Source organism: Scyliorhinus canicula, chromosome 7, assembly GCF_902713615.1.
Source record: "Scyliorhinus canicula chromosome 7, sScyCan1.1, whole genome shotgun sequence".
Classification (NCBI taxonomy): domain Eukaryota; kingdom Metazoa; phylum Chordata; class Chondrichthyes; order Carcharhiniformes; family Scyliorhinidae; genus Scyliorhinus; species Scyliorhinus canicula.
Genome location: NC_052152.1, coordinates 17358768 through 17381773, shown reverse-complemented (window position 1 = coordinate 17381773; position 23006 = coordinate 17358768). Strand labels below are relative to the sequence as shown.

The following is a 23006-nucleotide window of genomic DNA, read 5'->3' as shown; positions in this document are numbered from 1 at the left end:
GTGACCACAATTCAGTAAGTTTTAAAGTGCTGGTGGACAAGGATAAGAGTGGTCCGAGGGTGAATGTGCTAAATTGGGGGAAGGCTAATTATAACAATATTAGGTGGAAAGTGAAGAATTGGGGGCGGATGTTTGAGGGTAAATCAACATCTGATATGTGGGAGGCTTTCATATGTCAGTTGAAAGGAATTCAGGACCAGCATGTTCCTCTGAGGAGGAAGGATAAATATGCCAAATTTCGGGAACCTTGGATAACGAGAGATATTGTAGGCCTTGTCAAAAAGAAAAAGGTGGCATTTGTCAGGGCTAGAATGCTGGGAACAGACGAAGCCTGTGTGGAATATAAGGAAAGTCGGAAGGAACTTAAGCAAGGAGTCAGGAGGGCTAAAAGGAGTCACGAAAAGTCATTGGCAAATCGGGTTAAGGAAAAGCCCAAGACTTTTTGCACGTACATAAAAATTAAGAGGGTAGCCAGGGAAAGGGTTGGCCCACTGAAGGACAGGGGAGGGAATCTATGTGTTGTGCCAGAGGAAATGGCGAGGTACTAAATTAATACTTTGTATCAGTATTCACCAAAGAGAAGGAATTGGTGGATGTTGAGTCAGGAGAAGGGTGTGTAGATAGCCTGGGTCACATTGAGAGCCAAAAAGACGAGGTGTTGGGCGTTTTGAAAAATATTAAGGTGGATCAGTCCCTAGGGCCTGATGGGATCTACCCCAGAATACTGAAGGAGGCAAGGGAGGAAATTGCTGAGGCCTTGACAGAAATCATTCGATCCTCACTGTCTTCAGGTGATGTTCCAGAGGACTGGAGAATAGCCAATGTTGTTCCTTTGTTTAAGAAGGGTAACAAGGATAATCCAGGGAACTATAGGCTGGTGAGCCTTACGTCAGTGGTAGGGAAAGCACTGGAGAGAATTCTTAGAGACAGGATCTACTCCCTTTTGGAAGCAAGTGGACGTATTAGAGCGAGGCAGCATGGTTTTGTGAAGGGGAGGTCGCATCTCACTAACTTATAGAATTTTTCGAGGAGGTCACAAAGTGATTGATGCAGTGGATGATGTCTTTTCCCAGGGTAGAGGAGTCAATTACTTGGGGGGCATAGGTTTAAGGTGCGAGGGGAAGGTTTAGAGATGTACGAGGGAGGCAAGTTTTTTACACAGAGGGTAGTGGGTGCCTGGAACTTGCTGCCGGAGAGGAGGTGGTGGAAGCAGGGACGATAGTCACGTTTAAGGAGCACCTTGACAAATATATGAATAGGATGGGAATAGAGGGATACTGACCCCGGAAGTGTGAAGATTTTAGTTTAGACGGGCAGCATGGTCGGCGCAGGCTTGGAGGCCGAAGGGCCTGTTCCTGTGCTGTACTTTTCTTTGTTCCTTTGGATGATCCATCTCAGCCTCTTCTGGAGGTCTCTAGCATCACAGATGTCAGTCTCCAGCCATACGATTGACTCCACATGATATCAAGAAACGGCTGAAGGCACTGGATACTGCTGGACATTATACCGCCAATAATACTGAAGACTTATGCCCCAGGACTTACCACACACCTAACCAAGTTGTTCTGGTACATCTACAACAATGACATCTACCCAGCAATGCGGAAGATTGTCCAGGTATAACCTGTACACAAAAAAGCAGGATAAATACAACCTGGTTAATTACTAACCATCAGTCTATTTTCGACCATTAGTAATGGAAGGGGTCATCAACAGTGCTATCAAGTGGCACTTACTCGGCAATAACCTGCTTACTGATGCTCAGTTTGGGTTCCGCCAGGGTCACTCAGCTCCTGACTTCATTACAGCCTTGGTTCAAACGTGGACAACAAAGGTGAACTCCACAGGAGGAGTGAAAGTGAATGCCTTTGGCATCAAGGCAGCATTTGACTGAGGGGGGCATCAGTGAGCCCTAACAAACCTCGGGTCGATGCTAATCAGGGCAGAAACTTTCTGTTGGTGGAGTCATACCCAGCACAGAGGAAAATGGTTGTGATTGTTGGGTGTCAATCATTTCTGTTCCAGGATTTCACTGTAGAAGTTCCTCAGGGTAGTGTCCCAGGTTTAACCATCTTCACTCCATAAGAAGGTCAGAAGTGGGGATGTTTACTGATGATTGCACAATATTCAGCACCATCCGCAACTCCTCAGATACTGAAGTACATGTCCAAATGCAGCAAGATCTGCGGCTAGATTCTCCGATATTGAGGCTATGTCCCAACGCTGGTGTGGGAACGTTGGCGTTTTGTGACAGAACAAATTGCGTAAAATGGCCACCGATCCTCCGTTTGGTTGGGTGTAGCATGCCGGCAGCGTAAAGCGCCCGGCTCTAGCTGCCGATAATTGCTGGGTCCGTGGCCGCGCATGCGCATCCTAACCCTAATAGTCCCCCCCTTTGGCCGGCTCGCGCGCCCTGACCGCCCCCCCACAGTGCCCCCACCCCCTGCCCACGGGTTGGCCCTACCCCGACTGTGGCGGCGCTGGACTGAGCCCGCGGCTGCCATGCCGAGTTCCCGATGGATGAGACCACATGCGACCGACGCTGTTGGGAACTTGGCCAGTCGGGGTCGGAGCATCGGGGGGGCGGGCCTCAGGCAATGAGGCCGTCGATACAGCGCGTTTGAGGGGGCAGGTCAGAGGCTAGAAATCCTGTGGCAAGTATCTCGCCTCCTGACTCCCCGGAGCCTGTTCACCATCTACACGGCACAAGTCAGGAGAGTGATGGAATGGTCTCCACTTGCCTGGATGAGTGCAGCTCCAACAATACTGATGAAACTTAACACCATACAGAGAAAGCAGCCCTGCTTGATTGCTTCCCCTTCCACAAACATGCACTCGCTCCACCACTCATGCGCTGTGGTAGCAGTGTGCACCATCTACAAGATGCACTGTGGTAGCATGTGCACCATCTACAAGATGCACTGTGGGAGCAGTGTGCACCATCTACAAGATGCACTGTGGTAGCAGTGTGCACCATCTACAAGATGCACTGTGGTAGCAGTGTGCACCATCTACAAGATGCACTGTGGTAGCAGTGTGCACCATCTACAAGATGCACTGTGGTAGCAGTGTGCACCATCTACAAGATGCACTGTGGTAGCAGTGTGCACCATCTACAAGATGCACTGTGGTAGCAGTGTGCACCATCTACAAGATCCACTGCAGAACTCACCAGCGTTCCAGAGACAGCCCCTATCAAATCCACGGCCACTAATATCTAGGAAGACAAGAGCAGCAGTTACCTGGGAACACCAACACCTGGATGTTCCCCTCCAAGTCACTCGCCATCCTGACTTGGAAATATATCACCGTTCCTTCACTGTCGCAGGGTTAAAATCCTGGAACTCGCTCCCTAACAGCACTGTGGGTGCACCTACACCATATGGACTGTAGCGGTTCAAGAAGGCAGGTCGCCACCACCTTCTCGAGTCGAGGCAGAGTCAGAGATACCCATGAACGAATTTTTAAAAACCTAGTGCCTGTTTTCTTGCAGTCAAGAACAGCAGCCCCCCCCCCCCCCCCCCCCGTCCATTTTGGTGATTACATTTGCACCTATGGGCCGGGATTCTCCGTCCCACCCCACCTGTTGTGTGCGGCATGCCCCCGCCAGCAGCGGGATTCTCTGTCCTGGCAGCCAGCCAATGGGGTTTCCCTTTGTTGACACCCCCATGCCGTCGGGAAATCTGCGGGCGTGAGTGCGCTGCCGGCAACACGGAGGATCCTGCCGATGGAGAATCCAGCCCATTGTCTCTGTACTAGTGATGGGCATAAGGTGTTGACATCCTAAAGTGCCAACTACAGAGTGGTACAGAAGGACCAGCCTCCACATGTTGAGCCCCCAGAGAGTTGAGTGACGAGGCAAGGGATGAATATTTAGGACCAATAATTAACTTAAATCGAGTCCATTGCTGCCGCTGAGTGTTTTGTGAAAGAACTTGATTCAAGTTTACAGTGGGCATGAGTAGGCACAATGTAAAACTGCTCCTGACTTAATTCTAACTCACAGTAATCAGAGATCAAAGTAGAGAGGATATTTGGGGCTGGACTTTATGCTCTCCCCATGGTAGGTTGGATGGCGGGGTGGGCATTTAATCAGGCAGGAGGGTGGCAGTTGAGAACCCGACCATCTTCTTGCCTCCAGTCGAGGCCCTTAAGTGGCAATTAAAGCCCAATCAAGATCCTTCTTCTGCTGCCAGTGGTATTAACCCATCAGTGGGAGAGCTATGCAGGTTGTGGTCTCTGGGGGTGGTCCTTCACTTAAAGGCACTCAGTGCCTGATTAAAGAACCCAGCATTGCGAAGGCCAGTGGTCCCACTTACAGCCGCACACTTACCTCTGGGTCCGTCCGTGATGCTGGGTCTCCATTGCCTGTCATTCCGCCAGCGGCTACCGCCTCCCCAGTGGCACAGCTAAACAAAGGAGCTGCTCACCTCTGATTGGCCACAGATCTTTTTGCGTCAAGACTTCCCAGCTCAGGTATCCTGACCCCTGCCAGTTACCCGTTGCTTGCCTGAATGGCACAAATTTGGCTGACCTTCCACAAAGAAGGCAAAGGGGTTCTCTAGCACAGTGGGCTAAACAGCTGGGTTGTAATGCAGAACAAGGCCAGCAGCGCGGGTTCAATTCCCGTACTGGCCTCCCCGAATAGACGTTGGAATGTGGCGATTAGGGGCTTTTCACAGTAACTTCAGTGAAGCCTACCTATGACAATAAGCTATTATTATTACCAGCTCTCCCATTGGCGGCCGAGCCTCCCATCATCTCCACTAAATTAACTGTGAGAATTGAGACATATTTTGTAGTGTAGAGGGAGTTGCCCTGATGTTGCGGCTGAGACACATTTTGGGGGCAAGAATAGAGGGAACCTTTACATTATTGTCAAATTTCTTTACTCATTGGGTGAGAGATTTATTTTGATTGTTTAGAAACTAACACTTTCGCCGTCTGACAGTATTGCAGTAAATATGGAAATCAGTGGGTCTTATCACAGTGTATGTTAGCATACTGGATCACAAGGCCTCCCTCTGTATGAGGTCTGGGAGTGTTAGATATTGGGACTGGAAGGGATGTCAATTCTAAGCCATGTTGTTCTGTGTCTTGCTAAACAGTCCCCTTTCTAATGAAGGGTGAGAACCAAAGATCATGTGGCAGGGAGTAATAATTAAACATGACTGAGTCTCTTCTTTCTGTCTTACAGGATCCGTCTCCCTCAGAAGGTTGTCATAGCTTCTCTGCCAGCTGCCTGACCCAGTTCTGCATTCTTTTCAAAAGGACCTTCCTGAGCATCATGAGAGACTCGGTAATAATTGTGCTTCCACTCTATGGCTGATAATAATGCTCCAAGTTACTGGGTAATCACCGTGCCCTCTGTTACCCAGTAACAACCCCACTCTCCAGTGCTCAGTATTAACGGTGCTCTGAGATATGGGGTAACAATCCTTGCTACAGTTATTCAGGGCTTGGGTGAGACCACACCTGGACACTGTGCGCAGTTTTGGTCTTTATATTTAAGGAAGGATACCGTTGCGTTGGAGGCGGTACAGTGAATATTCACTAAATTGGTCCCTGGATAGAGGGGGTTGTCCTGCAATGAGTAAATTGGGTCTATTTATTCTGGCACGAGCGGCGATCTCATTGAAATGTATGAGATTCAGAACGGGCTCGATCAAGTGGATGCTGAGAGACTGTTTACCTTGGTTGGGGAATCTGAAACACGGGGCCACAGTGTCAGGATAAGGGGCTGATCAAGGACTGAGATGAGGAGAAATTTCTTCACTCAAGGGTTGTGAATCTTTGGAATTCTCTTCCCCAGAGGATCGTGGGTGCTCCATCGTTGAATATATTTGAGTCTGGGATGGGCAAATGTTTGGTCTCTCAGGGTGCCAAGGAAAATGGGGAATGTGCGGGAAAATGGAGCTGGCAGCCAGGTTTAGCAGCCCTGTTGGGCTGCATGGTCTGCTCCTAGTCTTATTTCTTGTATTCTTGTGCATAATTGCTGTCTCAGTTATTCAATAATATTGCGAGCAAATAACAACTCTCGTTGACTTGGGATAGAGGAACTGGAATTGGCCTTTAGTCCCTCTGGCCTTTTTTGCCATCCAATTGGACGATGTGTCACCTGTATTTTAGCTCCATCCACCCACCTTTGCACCCTTGCCTCAAGAAAATCTATCAAGGTTAATGTTTCAGCTCGATGACCTTTCTTCAGAATCGGTGTTCCCACGAAAGGTCATCATCCTGAAATGTTAACTCTCTGCAGAATGTGCCTGACCGGCTGAGTGTTTCCAGCATTACTCTCTGGGTGGAATTTCTGCCCCTCCCCCCTGGGATTATCTGGTCCAGTCAAAGGCCCCCCGCCCCCTCCCCGCCCTCCTTGGCAGGTTCCCTGGTGGCAGGATGGACGAGACACACAAAGGTCCATAGACATCGATGGAACCAGAAGATGCCAATGGCGGTCAATGGGGAGCAACCTCAGTATCTTTTCGGGAAGATAGCTCCAGATTTCCACGACTGTTCATTGAAGAAATATTTCCTGGCACCAACCCTTTTTGGCCAGCCTGAATTTTAAGTTCATGTCCCTTGTTGTGGATTAGAACATAGAACATACAGCGCAGAAGGAGGTCATTCGGCCCATCGGGCCTGCACCAACCCACCCTAGCCCTCACTTCCACCCTATCCCCGCAATGCAATGATTACTCCTCAAGTGTCCTTGAGCTCCCAACCTTCTACCCCAACTAATCCTTCCCGACCAATCAACTATCCCCCGAACATCTGCCCAAACCCCCACTATCCCCCTTTCCCCAACAAAATCCTCACTCCCCTGGTCACCTGACTACCCACCAACAGCTGACATGCACCAACACCAACCCGATCAACCCCCCCCCCCCCCCCCCCCCCCCCCCCCCCCCCACCCCAACCACTCGACCCCCTGACCATCCTACCCACTTGCCTAACACACTTGCCTTCTGTCCTGTCAGTGGCTGGTACCTTTAATCTTACTGGTTCAGGGCAGTTAATGCACAGAAGGGACTCCAGAAGCACACGAGCTGCAAATTTCTCAGCAAGTCCAGGTTCGATGTCCAGTCAACAGATGTGCAGCTCCCATTTGGGTAAGAAGAAAGGAGCGGATGGCAATCAGGCGTTGATTGGCACTTCAGGGAAGACTTGGCCCTCTCGCCTTCCTGAGATTTGGGGGCCAGATTTTCGATATTGAGTTGGGAATTTTGAGTTCTGATATTTTCTGATTTGGCAGAACTGTCTCCATATAAATGGTCTGGGCACGCACTATTCCTCTCCAGTGAAGTGGGAGTGGGCAACGGGTTGCTAGAAACTGTTCAGATCTGGCCACAGATGCGGGAAAATGCAGAGGTGGACTGGTTAGAAGGCCCACCTTGGTTCTCTGGGAATCCTTCTTGGTGGTATTAAAGGTTGTTGGGCCCTCTTAGCCCTCACCCCTCACATCCCTTCATCCTGTCTACCCATTCCTAATTATCCTTCCATGCCCCTTCTATGGCCCATGCATTATTATAAATACCTGGCTGAGCTCCAAGGCACATGTATGACTCCTCCCTGTTTGATTTTGATAAATATAACCAACTAATGTCCCGTTCGCTTTCACACTGCATTGACTGCAGTGTGTCCCACCATGGCAGGGCTGGGTAATCCTGGCCATAGTCTCGAAATTGGGACTAAATCTTGTAGGGAGCTCATGAAACCAGTTGACTTTTTAACGATGGGAGACGCTACGCTGATGTTAATGATGCTTTTACCTAAAATGGGCCGACAGCACGTTCTTTATTCTCACCAGGTTCTGACTCACCTCCGTATCATGTCGCACATTGGGATTGGGTTGTTGATAGGTTTGCTGTACCTGGGAATTGGGAACGAGGCAAAGAAGGTGCTGAGCAACTCCGGCTTTCTCTTCTTCTCCATGCTTTTCCTGATGTTTGCAGCACTCATGCCAACTGTCCTGACCTGTGAGTATCTCCCCTGAGGCATGGTTTCTTTAGCTGAGTCAGAACCCCTGAGGCTGATATGCTCATATATGTTCATGGAATGTGGGTATCCATGGAAATCCAGCGTCCATCTCGGTACAGCTGAGTGACTTGCTGGATAATTTCAGAGGGAGTTAAGAGTTATTGCTGTGGGTCGGAAGTCTCATATAGGTCAGGCCAGGCCAGTAAGGATGGCAGATTTCCCGACCAAAAGGACATTAGTGGACCAGCTAGTTACTTACAACTGTGGTAGTTTTATGGTCACAATTACTCACTTTTGCTTTTAATTCCAGAATTATTTGATTAACTTAATTGTTGGGGTTTTCTTCATTCATGGACTGAATTATCGAGAGGCCCTTAGGTCAAGGCCATATGCAGATCCTGACCTCAATGGGGTCCGAGTCTCGTCCGCCTATGTGATTTTCCCAGAGCTGGCTAATTAATAGGCCATCACTGGGAACCCCATCCAATAAGAGTTAGTGCACAGGAGAGAGGGCCAATTGGAATGCCTTAGGCTCTGGCCAGCTAGCAGCTGCCCCGAGAGAGGAGGCTACTGCCTGTACTGGTAGGGAATCATAAAGGTGCCTCAAAATGGAGGTGACTTCCGAAGATTTCTAAAACTGTAAAACCTAAGTGAGACCGATGCTGTCAGTCCGCCATTGTGGAGGGAAGTGGGAGGGCAGGTGGGTGGGAGGAGGGGAAATGGTTTGGTTCTAAGGGGATCTAGATAACCTCTCAGTCTGCTACCCAGAGATTGCTTCCAGGTCGACCCGGAAGCAGTTCGGATGCAGCCATGGAGGTGGGTGACATCTTTATGAGGTTATCATTCTTTCTTTGAACGGCTTCTTTCAATTTCTATGTTTATTTGAACAAGATTAATAAGTGTGAAGTGAAGTAAAGCTTCTGTTATTGATACTATAATGGCTCTGTTTGAGTGGCACTTTTAGGAGCAAGTTTCATGGGAGTTGGGTGTTTTACTAAAGTGCACTTCAAGACTTGCCATTATTTTATGACTTCAGAGGCATAACTGTGCATGGTGTGGAGTTCCATCTTTAAACCCCGCTGTCAATGTCCAATCTGGGGAAAGGAAATTGCTGAAATTCCTCTCCCAATAATCAATGGGCAGAACGCCTGCTGCCTCCAATATTAACAACAGGCTAATTAAATAGTATTATTCCACTGTCTATGTTAGTGTGTGACTGAGGGCATTTCCCCCCAAATCTTACTGTCGTAGGGAGAAGTTCAGCCCTGAGCTCAGTAGTTAGCATCCCACAGCTCAGTGACTAAGGGTGATGCTAACGGTTTCAGAAGAATGGTCAGTGGTTTCAGAGCCTGTGTGAAGCAGCTGGGTCAACCTCATTGTGTTGCTATTCTTTTCTTGCAGTTCCACTGGAGATGGGAGTATTCCTTCGGGAGCATCTAAACTATTGGTACAGCTTGAAGGCCTACTACTTAGCAAAGACAATGGCGGATGTTCCCTTCCAGGTGAGGAAAGAGGCATTGGCGAAACCAATTTCTCTGATGGCATAAAGGTTCACTGGATTGCCAGTCCAATTAGATAACCACGTGTTATGGGCCAGGGTTTATAGAACCCCAAAGTATATCATGGAGTTCACCTGACCCACAACTTTTAATAGATTGTGGTATGGGGAGCACACGGCTCACTCTACAGGTGCGGCACAGCAAAAATGGAAAAGTAGTTTTTAAAGCAAAACAATGTTTATTCTATGAACTCAAGTTAACCTTTTTAAAACATACAGTGAACAACTTAGCAACCATTAATTCAAATACAACCTCCCCCAAAGAATACAACACTAATCCGTAATAACTTCCCAAACAACATCCAGAAGACAAAAGAAACATCTTTTAACAGAAGCACATCAGGTTTACATTCACTCCTGAAAACATGTATAATTCTGAATTCACCAAATGATCAAGAGATATTCTTTTCATGGCAGAGAGAACAGCAGTACCCCTGTTTTGTCTGGCTTCAGCTCCAACACTGAAAACAAAACTAAAACACACCTTGCAGCAAACAGCCTAAAACGAAAATAAAAACCTGATAGATAGCCCCGTTCCGCCCACACTCTGGCATCACTGATAAACACCCATTTGGTAAAGGTACATTTCTTAAATACCTATTTCTTAAAGGTACTCTCACATGACACATTATCCTCCTATACTCTGCTCAGATCTACTTCTCTCATCCTTTTGTAATTTTAAACTTTTCTGTCCTATCACCCCCTAATCTATATTGTTCTAATGAAAGAGACCCAACTTTTCTTTGCCTTTCTTCCTTCTTTGGTGTTTGTTTATTGTCTTCCTCGGAGTCAACCTCCAGGCTTAATTAACCAAGCACAGTGAGCAGAGATGAGTTACCAGACTCACATAATCAAACATAGTATGGGGAGGCAGTGGCACAGTGGTATTGTAAGAAGTCTTACAACACCAGGTTAAAGTCCAACAGGTTTGTTTCAAACACGAGCTTTCGGAGCACGGCTCCTTCTTCAGGTGGTATTGTCACTGGGCCAGTAAACCATGCTCTGGGGATCGAGGTTCAAATCCTGCCACTTCAGATGGTTACATTTGAATTCAATCAAAATCTGGAATTAAAAGTCTAATGATGATCATGAAAGAATTGACGATTGTCGTAAAAACCCATCTGGTTCAGGAATGCCCTTTAGAGGAGGAAATCTGCCGTCCTTAACTGGTCTGGCCTACATGTGACTCCAGATCCACAGCAATGTGGTTGACTCCTAACTGCCCCTTCAAGCGCAAATAAGGATGGGCAATAAATGCTGGCACAGCCACCGACGCCCACGTCCCTTGAACAAATACAACAAAAGAACAATTGACTATGACATATGCCTCCTGAGGTAAATTTAGTACTCTGTTAGCCCGTCTTCTCTAGGCTTGAACCAGGTTAACAGTAGTTGCGTTGTGGTGCCAGACTTAACGAGAAGGTCCAAGGTCTATGTCCTGATCACAGTCAGGCCAGTGGCGGTGGCATCTCCCGGGATCTTTCCATCAAGGTGCCTGTTGCCAATTACTGTCCAGTCGCATGAAAAGTGGTCACCTGATGTCAGAGCAGCTGGAAAGGAAAACTGTTAACATTGCGAATGTGGTAGAATGGATAACGAGAGCCCAGTTTGAGAGAATCGCAGGATATGGGGCTCGCAATCTCAATCCTGCATTGCTGAGGCAGAGGGCCAAGAAGGGAACAACAATGGTGTATCTCTTAGTTTTCAAAGCACATAAGTGATGAATAAGCAGGTTTGTAACTCACCTTTGCTCATTAATCATGGAACAAAGAATCCTCTCACCGTAGCAGCTGTTTCTTCAATGATCCCCACTGCACTATCCAGGAATCATTCTGCACACTCATCACTCTTTGTTGAAAGGCTTCCAGATCTTCCTCGCCTCACCGCTCTTTTGCAGTCTTTTGCCCAAGAAAAGACTCTTTTGCTTACTTGAAGCTGTTTCTCCCTCCCGACTCTTTCTATTGTCAGTCTAATTTGAAGCAATGCTCGCTCAATCATTCACAGCTATAGAAACTCACCTCAAGCCTGAATAGGCCAGGCATCTCCTGTTTGCCCTTCTAACCTGGTCCTCTGCGTCTAATGTCTCCTCTCTGCAACTTCTTAGCTGGAGTAATGCTCAATCTTGTTGGAAGGGGAGAAAAGAGAAGAAATCATGGGGGCGGTTGGGGTGGGGGTGGGGGTGGGGGGAGGGTGGGGGGGGTAATGGGTGAAGTTTTTACACTAAAAGCAAAGAATGGAGGGACTAATTCATTGCAATGGAATTATGTTGACAATTAACGGCTTTGATTTGGTTTTGTAGGTGCTGTTTCCGGTCGCCTACTGCAGTATTGTGTACTGGATGACATCACAACCATGCGACGCTCTCCGCTTCATTTTGTTTGCAGCTTTGGGGACGATGACGTCTCTGGTGGCACAATCTTTGGGTCTCCTGATAGGAGCAGCATCTACATCCCTCCAGGTCAGAGGTCACGGTTTGATCCCTTATAACTGCATACCCTTTCAATTGTGGAAGACTCTGTCTGTGTACATCTCAGTCTTTCTTTCTCTCTTTCTCTCTCTCTCTCTCTCTCTTTCTCTCTCTCTCTCTCTCTCTCTCTTCTCTCTCTCTCTCTCTCTCTCTCTCTCTTCTCTCGCTCTCTCTCTCGCTCTCTCTCGCTCTCTCTTTTTCTCTCTCTCTCTCTCTCTTCCTGTTTGAAGACGACTCAGTTACCAGTACCATGGGAAAGGAAGTGGGGGGGGGGGGGGGGGGGGGGGGGGGGGGTGCCCAAATGACAACGTCGAAAGAAGACAGAGGAAGGTTGTAGAGTTGGACAAGGTTACATCAATGAAGGAGGAGGGACTAAGGAGGTCTTGCTGCAAAGAAACAAGGCACTTATGAGACCGCAGCTAGAGAAGTGGACACACCTTTGGTCTCTTTACCTGAAGACGGATATATTTGCCTGAGAGAGGCTGCAGTGCAGGTTTATCAGATTGATTCTTGAGCTGAGGAGAGATTGCGTAGAATGTGCTCATATTCGCTGCCGTTTAGAACAATAAGAGGCAACCACATTGAAGCTCATAGAATTCATGGAGGGATTTTCAGGGTAGACGTCGATGCACTATCAATTACGACGAGACGAGAGTAGAGAGTAATCGAGGCTTTATTACACAGAGATGTGTGGTCTCCTACAGCTGCAGCCGAAATAGCTGCCGTTCGGAGAGCACACACATTTATACTCCACCTACTGGGTGGAGCCAGCAGGCAGGGATCTACCCCCGTAACTGTAGTACGGGGGCCTTACCGTAATACCCTCATATGCAGTGCAGTATATACAATAAAATACAACAGTGGTGACTGCCACAGCCGTTAAGAGATTGTTTCGCCTGGCTTCAGAGGCAAGAACCAACAGGTCGTAATCTCAAGAAAAGGAGTCATCCATTTAGAGGGTCTTGTGAGAATCCTGTATCCAAGGCAACTGCGGATGCTCAGGCCATTCAAGACTGAGATGGATAGAGTTTTGGGCACAAAGGAAATCGAGGGATAATGGAGATAGAGTGCGAAAGGGGAATTAATGTGGGAGTTCAGCCATGATCTTATTTCACAATAGAGCAGAATCTTGGCCTACTCATTTTCCTGCTTTTTAAGTTCCAATGTGGTTAGTGGCTAATGTATTAGAACAACAGGTGAAGAGTTGAGCCAAACTTGATCAATAATAGACCCATCTGTTACCTGGATTAATGTGGTAGTGTTGCAGCCACAAGCAATGTTCCTATTGATACTACAAATGCTACAGCTTTTGTATTCTGTGTTGGGAGATTACTTCTCTTGCAAGAGCAGCATTCATTACCCATCCCTAATTGCCTTCTTGAACCACTGCAGAATCACGTGTAGGCACACCCACTGTGCTGTTAGGGAGGGAATTGCAGGATTTTGACCCAGCGGCGAAGGAACGGGTTATATTTCCAAGTCAGGATGGTGAGTGACATGGAGGTGAATTTCCAGGTGCTGGTGTTACCACGTACCTCCTGCACCTGTCCTTCTAGGTAGCAGTGCTCACCATGTGGACCTTGGGCTGCTTGCACTTGTGTTCCCTGTGGCCTTCTCCCCAATATCCCATTCTCTAACTCTCCCGACCCCTCCCCTGCCCCTCCTGAGTATTGGGGTCGGCGAGGAGGAGGCTCGCGATGAACAGGAAGGCCTATGAATGTGTGGGTCAATGAGTGGGAGAGGTGGTGAGTAGGAGAGTCAGGGAACAGGATGGTCAGGAATTGGGAAGGTCGGTGAGCGGGAGGGTCAGGAAGTGAGAGGATCAGGGGGCGAGAGGATCAGGGAGCGGGAGGGCCGGTGAGCAGAAGGGCCATAGAGGGGGGGGCCAGGGAAAAGGAGAGCCAGAGTGGAACGGCCAGAGGTGTGAGGGCCAAAGAGTGGGGTGGGGGGGCCGGAGAGTGTGAGGGCCGGAGAGCGTGAGGGCCGGAGAGCGTGAGGGCCGGAGAGCGGGAATGCCGGAGAGCGGGAGGGCCGGAGAGCGGGAAGGCCGGAGAGCGGAGGGACAGAGAGCGGGAGGGCCGGAGAGCGGGAGGGCCGGAGAGCGGGAGGGCCGGAAAGTGGAAAGGCCGGAGAGCAGGAGGGCCGGAAAGCGGGAGTGCCGGAGAGCGGGAAGGCCGGAAAGCGGGAGGGCCGGAGAGCGGGAGGGCAGGTGAACAGGAGAGCCGGAGAGCGGGAGGGCCGGAAAGCGGGAGAGCTGCAGAGTGCGAGGGCCAGAGAGGGAACGCCAGACAATGGGAGGACCTGCGAGTGGGAGGGCTGGAAAGAGGGAGGTGGAGAAAGTGGGAGGACCAGTTAGCAAGAGCACCAGTGAACAGGCGGAGAGGGCGAGACGGAGGGCATGAGGGCCGGAGAGCATGAGCACCAGAGAGTGGGAGGATTAGTGAACAAGAGAGTCTGTGAGGGGGAGGGCCGGGGAACAGAAGGGACGGACTGTGGGTGTGGTCAGCGTGTGGGTGTTCAGTGAGGGGATGGTTGGTGAGCATTGGTGCCAGGGAGCCAGCAGGAAATACTAATAGTGTACCACATCTCACATTCTCAGTGCTGCTACAGGCATGCTGGGTGGCACAATGATTAGCACTACTGCCTCAGAGTGCCGTGAATCCGGGTTCGATTCTGGCCTCGGGTGATCGTGTGGAGTTTGCACGCTCTCCCCGTCTCTGCGTGGGTTTCCACTGGGTGCTCCGGGCTCCTTCCACAGTCCCATGTTGTGCAGGTTAGGTGGATTGATAATGGTCAATATGCAAGGATATAGGGCTAAGGCGGGGTAGTGAGCCTAGATACTGTACTCTTTCAGAGGGTCGTTGCTGACCCAATGGGCTGAATGGCCTACTTCTGCACTGCAGGGATTCTATGGATTCTGTGCGGCATGATGCTATGATAGGTGCCATTCCTTTTCTCAACATCTCCATCATGTTTTCATTCGTCACGCCATCAAATCTTCATTGACATCCGCTGTGGGGGATGAATATTGCCCTGAATTTAGCTGTGTGTTGATATCAATGTAAATTGATCCCTTTGCTTGTGTTGACAGGTGGCGACATTTGTAGGTCCTGTCACTGCTATTCCAGTACTGCTGTTTTCTGGATTCTTTGTCAGTTTTGACACTATTCCCAAGTACCTCCAGTGGATGTCGTACATGTCTTATGTCAGGTAAGCCCATTATAATAACGCAGAACAGGGATTTCTAATGAAAGAGGGTCCAGCACCACTGACACCACTTTTTTGAACAAACCAAACTACTTTCAGCATATCGGTATATCTGAGAGTCCAGTGTAAATGTGGGAGGTTCAGTTTGGTTCTGTATGATGGTAAGGTTCCTTCTGTAGAAGGGGTCTTGATGGTTAAACACAAGACCTAATAATGAGATTTTCAGATGGACCCTAGTGCTGAGGCTGTTAAATAGAGGAGCCTTCAGGCAGGATTGACCCAAAGGAGGGGTTTGAATATTGAGGTTCTCTCTAAATGTGATCCTGAGAGGGAGATGCTGGGTTGGATTCTCCGTCTTGTGTTGGCAGAAAGGCGAATCGTGATCGGGCGTTGGCAAAAATCGAGGTCAGTCCCTCCAATCCCTCCCTGGCTGCGAAAATGAGGTTCGCGCCCCATGCTGGTGGGGGCATGCAAAACCGCCGTTTGCTTGCATTTAAATGTGACCAGTGGCTTGGACCCTTCAGGCTCCGCCTTTCTGCGATGCTCCACCCCTCTCAGACAGGGGTCTCGTGGGCGGCACGGTGGCAGAGTGGCTAGCACTGCTGCCTTACAGTGCCAGGGTCCCAGGTTCAATTCCGGCCTCGGGTGACTGTCTGTGCGGAGTCTGCACGTTCTCCCCGTGTCTGCCTGGGTTTCCTCCGGGTGCTCCCGTTTCCTCCCACAGCCCAAAGATGTGCAGGTTAGGTGGATTGACCATGATAAATTACCCTGCAGTGTCCAAAAGGTTAGCTCGGGTTACTGGGTTACATGGATAGGGTGGAAGCCTGGGTTTAAGTAGGTAGCTTTTTCAATGGGCCAGTGCAGACTTGATGGGCCGGATGGTCTCCTTCTGCACTGTAACTTCTATGTTTCTATGAGCGCAAATTACTACAAATATTTACAAACAGGGACTGGGCTCATGGCTGCGTAGGGGGGGCGGGATGCTAAAGAACACTGAAAAACCATTGTTGGAGGGTGGCTGCCCGGGCCTAGGGCAGTAGCGGGGAGAAACCTGGTGCCAAGTCTGTGGACTCGGGATGTCCCCCTTGGGATCGGGGTGTTGTGGCTTCGACCGCCATTGCTGCAGTCTGTCACCTACCAGGCGGTGTTCAGGAGGGCAGGCTTGAGTCTGCAGCCCACCCTAGGGGAAGAGGGTGCCCCTCCACTCCTCACTGTGGGAGCTGTGGGTCCCCTCCGGCCTTGGGGGACAAGTCTTCTCTGAGCCATCCTCATGGCTGCAGCGAGTGTGAGGTAAGTGGAGTGCTCAAAATAGCTCCAGCTTTTAGATATTTAGAACAGTACAGCACAGAACAGGCCCTTCGGCCCTCGATGTTGTGCCGAGCAGTGATCACCCCACTCAAACCCACATATTCACCCCATACCCTTAACCCAACAACCCCCCCATTAACCTTATTCTTTAGGACACTAAGGGCAATTGATCATGGCCAATCCACCTCACCCGCACATCTTTGGACTGTGGGAGGAAACCGGAGCACCCGGAGGAAACCCACGCACGCACGGGGAGGACATGCAGACTCCACACAGACAGTGACCCAGCCGGGAATCGAACCTGGGACCCTGTAGCCGTGAAGCATTGATGCTAACTACCATGCTACCGTGCTGCCCATCAGCTATCAGGCCCTTTAGCACTAAATCCGGCCCCAGCAGTTACAATGCCCGCTGGGCTGGGAATTGCTCTAAATGCGCACCGGCAGAGCGCTGGGCCCATTTGCATCTCCTGACTCTCTCACCGCCTAGCGCCCCAAATGGGAACACATACCACACGCAATTCAGTCCCAGTGTCAACATTTAGTCCCCCAAACGGAGACCCCTGCCCGTTGTCTGTAAGTATCTGGTTGGAAAGGTGCCATAAGGACAAGTAGAGTTTAAGATGAGCAAATACTCCACAGAATACGGTGGTTTCCTGTGTTTGTTGAGGATGACAGGGGAAGTCTGAACAAGGGAAGTGTGAAGATACGTAAATATTCTGCAGTCTCACTCGATTACCCTCCTGATCCAGAGAGTTTGGCTACTCAAGGACTATGGGAGTTCAAATTGGTGGGATAGGCTCCTTTATAGGCTTGGTAAGTTAATAGGGTGTCAGCCATAACTCAGTGGTGGCATACTCACCTCTGAACCACGCCAGAGACATGAGGCATAATCTAAACCGACAATGTCAGTGCATCACTGGGCTGTCCTGTTAGCCGCTATCTCTTGGGGGAGATGTTAAGCCAAGGCTCATCGGCCTTCTTTGGTAGATGTAAAAGTCACATGGCATGACGTTAAAAAAGAGGTGGGGGTTCTCCCTAGTATCACGGTTAACATCTATCCCTCACTGAATATTACTAAAACAGATTATCTGTTGTTATAACATTACTTTTTGTGGCAGCTTGCTGTATGCAAATTGGTTGCCACCTTTTCTACATTGCAACGAAGACTATCTTTGAAATGTATTTAATTACCTTCAAAGTGCCTCAGCAGGCTCTAGGCGGCACGGTAACACAGTGGTTAGCCCTTGCTTCACAACTCCAGGGTCCCAGGTTCGATTCCCGGCTTGGGTCACTGTGGGTGCACAGTCTGCGCGTTCTCCCCGTGTTTGCGTGGGTTTCCTCCGGTTGCTCCGGTTTCCTCCCACAAGTCCCGAGAAACGTGCTGTCAGGTGAATAGAACATTCTGAATTCTCCCTCAGTCTACCCAAACAGGAGCCGGAATGTGGCGACTCGGGGATTTTCACAGTTACTTCATTTCAGTGTTGATGCATGCCTACTTATGACAATAAAGATTATTATTATCATGAGGTTGGGTCAGGTGGCTGCGCAGGCCGAATTCTTCATGATCTGTAGAAGGAGCGGACTTAGTGGCCTGAGTGGCCATTTCCTATCCCTGTTGTTTTTGCTAACTTTGTGTAGTGCTTTTGTTCACCTGGACACTAACAGAGACCATTGCCTTTCCCACAGATATGGCTTCGAGGGTGTCATCTTGTCCATTTACGGTCTTGACCGTGAAGATCTCCACTGCGAGAAAGATGAAACGTGCCACTTCCAGAAGTCACAGGCCATTTTGAAAGAGCTGGACGTGGAACACGGCAAGCTCTACCTGGACTTCATCGTCCTCGGGATCTTCTTTGTCTCCTTGCGCCTCATAGCCTATTTTGTATTAAGGTATAAGATCCGGGCTGAGAGGTAAACCTAAGAGATGCCATTGGACACCAATGTTGAGCAGTTCAGGTTGTCTCACCGCAGTGACACTTGCACCTCAGGGAAACTCTGCCGTAGAATTAAAATGGCTGACCCCCCAACCTCCCCCCCCCCCCCCCCCCCCCCCCTTCATCCTCCCCTCCCTCCACTACCGAGCTCTCGACAGATCCCGGTTCGGGCCTGGATGTCTGAACATTTCCACAGTCAAGTAACAAAAATATAGTCCACCCTGATGTCAGATTTTGACACTGTGCCAAATGTTCTCCGCACATGCCCTGTTGCAGCAGTCTGTCCCTCGGGCACATGAGGACAACGCAGCTGCGTGTGAGTACCGGACAGTATTGCTAAACCTTTCAGGCATGTCGAGAGCACAATTATCTATCTTTTGTTATCTTGTCGGGGGTGAAAAGCTGCTGGCCAGCTTTGCTTCGGGGGGGGGGGGGGGGCTGAATATCAGAAGTCACCACCACATTTTGGAATGGCATCAGGCCACGCTGACCAGTGTAACCGTTCTCACCTGGGAGTCGGGTCTGCTTACTGCTTCCTGCTTTCTAGTGTACTTTCTCGGCCTCCACTGTTTTGGACTTGTTGCCAGGGACTCGGGTTCGAATCCGACCTCGGGTGACTGTCTGTGTGGAGTTTGCACATTCTTCCCGGGTTTCCTCCGGGTGCTCCGGTTTCCTCCCGCAGTCCAATGATGTGCAGGCTAGGTGGATTGGCTATGCTAAATTGCCCCTTGGTGGGGTTACGGGGAGAGGGTGGGGGCGTGGGCCTAGGTAGGTGCTCATTCAGAGGGGCGGTGCAGACTTGATGGGCCAAATGGCCTCCTTTTGCACTGTAGGGATTCCTCGACTCAATATCATCTGTATTCAAAAGAGTCACAGTGGGGAATGTGATAGATTCTTCATGGTCTGTCGAAGGGTTGTACGACCGTTGCCCTTTCCATTTGACTTTGAGCTGAATCCATCCTGGCTGGCTGGGTTAGATCCTTGCATTCATTTTTCAGTCCGACAAAATGGTGATGAGATGGGAAAGACGGGGGTCTATTTTTTTTACCTTCTTCACCCCACCTTTCTCTTTTCTCAATTGCGCTAGATAGGTCAACCTCAAACCTGGGGCCTGAACGAGTTTCAGCAAATAACATGCGGGTGAAGGGTGGATTAAAGTTCCACAATCGGACTCAAATTCAAGCAAACTTTTGTTCAGCTCACAAAGCAATCTCCTCCTGGATGAAGGCGGCCCACTTGGATAAGCACTGGGGACATTGGAAAGGTTCTCAGTTTGATAAATTAAATAGGTTTACCTGGTCGGGCTCTCGATATAACTACTCAGGACATTTGGGTGCCCTTCAGCCAACTTGTGCTGATACGCCCTGGACTTGGTAAGTGGAGGCCACCTGAGGAGATCAATTCTTTACCAGTAAGGGCTGAAAAACATGGGGGGGAAATGGGAGCGGGATAGATTTTTCAATTGAAATTTGAAAGGCCCATTAGCTGGCTACCTTCCCAGCGTTACCCTTACCAGATCCTGCCATCTTAACAACCCATCGTAGACACAATCTCCATTTTAGACCACTGGCTGATCAATTAACAGAAACTGAGCAGTCGGGTTTAATTTGAATTCCCCAACCCGCACCTGAAAGAATTGACGATTTCAGCACTTTAATGGCGTTTGGCCAATCTGAGCGGCAGCCATTTTAACTCTTGATGCTGGGGCAATGCGTCCACGCCTTAGTGGCTGCCTGTCGGACAGACCATACATCAGCCTGATCCCCTCCCTTTCAAAGTCAGGACTTCCTGCAGTGGATGATGTCCCGCTGAATAATTCCTTTTTCCTCAAGCACCGGCAAGATGTAGAGGAAAGCTGCAACCTCTTTCCTTTTCATCCAAATGTGCTTTTTTGAACATGATCATTCCCTGCCGCACATCAGTGGCACTTCTGTGACGGGAAGAAAGAATTTTGAAATTGGACAAGGGCTGCAGTTCTCCACAGGCAATTTTCCGGCCGGCAGCCCCCCCCCCCCCCCCCCCCCCCCCCCATTGCCCGCGGGTTTCCCAGTGGCGTGGAGTGGCTTCAATGGGAAATCCCATTGACAAGCGTAGGGAAGAGAGAATCCTGCCACCAGTGAATGGCACACCGCTGAGAAACACGGCATGGGGATGGAGAATCCAGTGCAAGGTTCCTCGGTTCTATTCTGTGCTTATTTGTCTTTGCAAGGGTATTGTGAACCAAGGATAGATTCAAGACATAGATCAGCAATGGGATAGTCTCACTGAATGATGGATCGGGCTCGAGGAGCTGAATGACCAACCTTGTGGAATGAAAAGGGGGGAGGTGAGCGTTCCCAAGCCTTGGCTCTTGTCAAATTCCCTGACCTCAGGTAGCTTTGAGAGAAGACACGACTTCCATAACCTAGAGACTGCATTATTATATACGAGGGTGACAGAAATACATTTTTTGCCAAGCACATTCATATAATAAAATGACCACCAATTTTTCCAGCCTTTAGCCAGGCAGAAGGAAAAGATGAAATTCTCAAGAGTTTGGTGTAGAGATTCGAAAAGACCCATTTTCTCGTGTGACAGGCTAAAAGCAATGTGCGCACGGAGGTAGCCCCCAAATCTGCCAGGTGAAGTAACTCACACTATTAACAGTGGCTGCCACAATGTCTACATTGACTTCAAAATGAGAGTCTCTTTGTGCTGAAGCAGGCAACTGTTGTATGCCCAGTACAATGCTCATGGATAACCAGTGCAAAAGGACAGAGTCAGCAAAGTGTTACTTCTTATAAATTCGGGAGGAACCATGTGCAAGAGTGGTGTTGTGCACTGCCCCTTTAGTACTGGGGTCTCAGATTCTAATTCATACCCAATTGACTAGAATGAACCTTGCCCACTTCTCCTTTTGGGGCCCGAATTCAAATCATAGATTATCATAGAATTTACAGTGCAGAAGGAGGCCACTCGGCCCATCGAGTCTGCACCAGCTCTTGGAAAGAGCACCCTACCCGAGGTCAACACCTCCACCCTATCCCCATAACCCAGTAACCCCACCTAACACGAAGGGCAATTTTGGACACTCAGGGCAATTTATCATGTCCAATCCACCTAACCTGCACATCTTTGGACTGTGGGAGGAAACCGGAGCACCCGGAGGAAACCCACGCACACACGGGGAGGATGTGCAGACTCCGCACAGACAGTGACCCAAGCCGGAATCGAACCTGGGACCCTGGAGCTGTGAAGCAATTGTGCTATAAACAATGCTACCGTGGAGTAAAACTGCAGAATTAAACTGAGGAAGTAAATTATTATTTTCACTCAGGAAGATGGTAATAAACATAAGAACAATTCTAAAGAACAGAAAATGTTGGAAATAAAACCAGCATTTGAAAAGTTAACGAGGAACATTAATGTTGCGGGTATACTGTCACTTCTTTCAATGATAACCCCTCAACGATTCTGAGTCAGAAAGTTATACCTCTTTTGTAAACCAATTACCAATCTGAAAACCCACGACTAACCCACCATAACAAAAGACAAAACAAAACTTTCCTTTGGATCTTTGAGGAAGGATGTGTGAACTCCCAGAAACTCCTGTGGTTTTTTTCTCTCGTCATTTTCACTCGGAGAGAGAGACCATGGGATCAGCTGGAGCGCAAAACGGGAGGTCACTGTGCATGGAAGGCATCGTTCTCAATTCAGTGTTCAGGATTATTCCCGAATTAATCAATCCACATTTACCTCAGCCCCAGGAGTGATTGAGGCTAACTATTGGGGCACCAATAGTTACAACATTGACCTCCTTCACTTTTAAGGCAGCTGGCAGAGGGGAGAGGTTAGATCAATGTTGGGCTTGCTGTAGCACAGGACCCGCACAGTCGCACAGAGCTGAATGGCTTCCCTTTGTGGTGGAGACTTCTGTGGTCCTTCAGTAAGATTGTTTAATGCTGTAAAACGTACAGCAAAGAACAAGACCTGTCAGCCCAACTGGTCTGTAATATGTGGCTTGAAGTTAAGCTTTCTTTTGGGAGTTTATACAGCTTTGATGCCGGTGGAAAAAAGTAACCCCGTTTTTATAACCTTTGTGTTTAAATCCCACGTTGCACTGGTATTTAAGCTCCACATGTGTCTCCCAAACCTTGCCCTACCTCATCTAACCCTTTTAACACTTCCTTTCATTTCCTTCTCCCTCGTCCAATTCCCTCTTAACAATTAAACACCAGGAGTGGGACTTTGAAATCATAGGGACCAAATGGACGAGCATGGATTGAACCAAATCCCTTGCACAGAGTGCCAAGAATGGGCCAGTTAAACTTTCAAGGTAATGTTATACAGTCAGCATTTAATATTTTTAACGGAACTGGGAAGAACCAGAGTGCACACACAAAAATACAGAACAATCATAATCCCTGTTTGACTGGAGGCCAATCTGCCATCATTGCTCATGTGGAACCTTATCCGAGAATGCGTGAGAATGGCTAACGGTGAGACACAAGCAAAAATCAATGCAAGTAAAACATCTATTCAAGGTGAAATGTACTTTGTATTTTTCATGACTA

At 49.0% G+C, this 23006-nt stretch overlaps 1 protein-coding gene across 2 annotated transcripts in view; it reads left to right on the top strand.

Annotated features, from left to right (window-relative positions):
• LOC119968750 (ATP-binding cassette sub-family G member 1) overlaps window positions 1–18557 on the top strand; it is a 61144-nt gene extending 42587 nt beyond the window's left edge. Inside the window, exons 10-15 of one of the 2 annotated variants that reach the window (XM_038801413.1) lie at window positions 5198–5299; window positions 7808–7976; window positions 9379–9479; window positions 11835–11993; window positions 15094–15212; window positions 18206–18557. In XM_038801413.1, the coding sequence (XP_038657341.1) occupies window positions 5198–5299; window positions 7808–7976; window positions 9379–9479; window positions 11835–11993; window positions 15094–15212; window positions 18206–18434 (879 nt within the window). In that variant the 3' untranslated portion in view covers window positions 18435–18557. The remainder of the gene's footprint in view (window positions 1–5197; window positions 5300–7807; window positions 7977–9378; window positions 9480–11834; window positions 11994–15093; window positions 15213–18205) is intronic. The other variant, XM_038801414.1, reaches the window with a different exon arrangement.
• Window positions 18558–23006: the final 4449 nt, after the last annotated feature.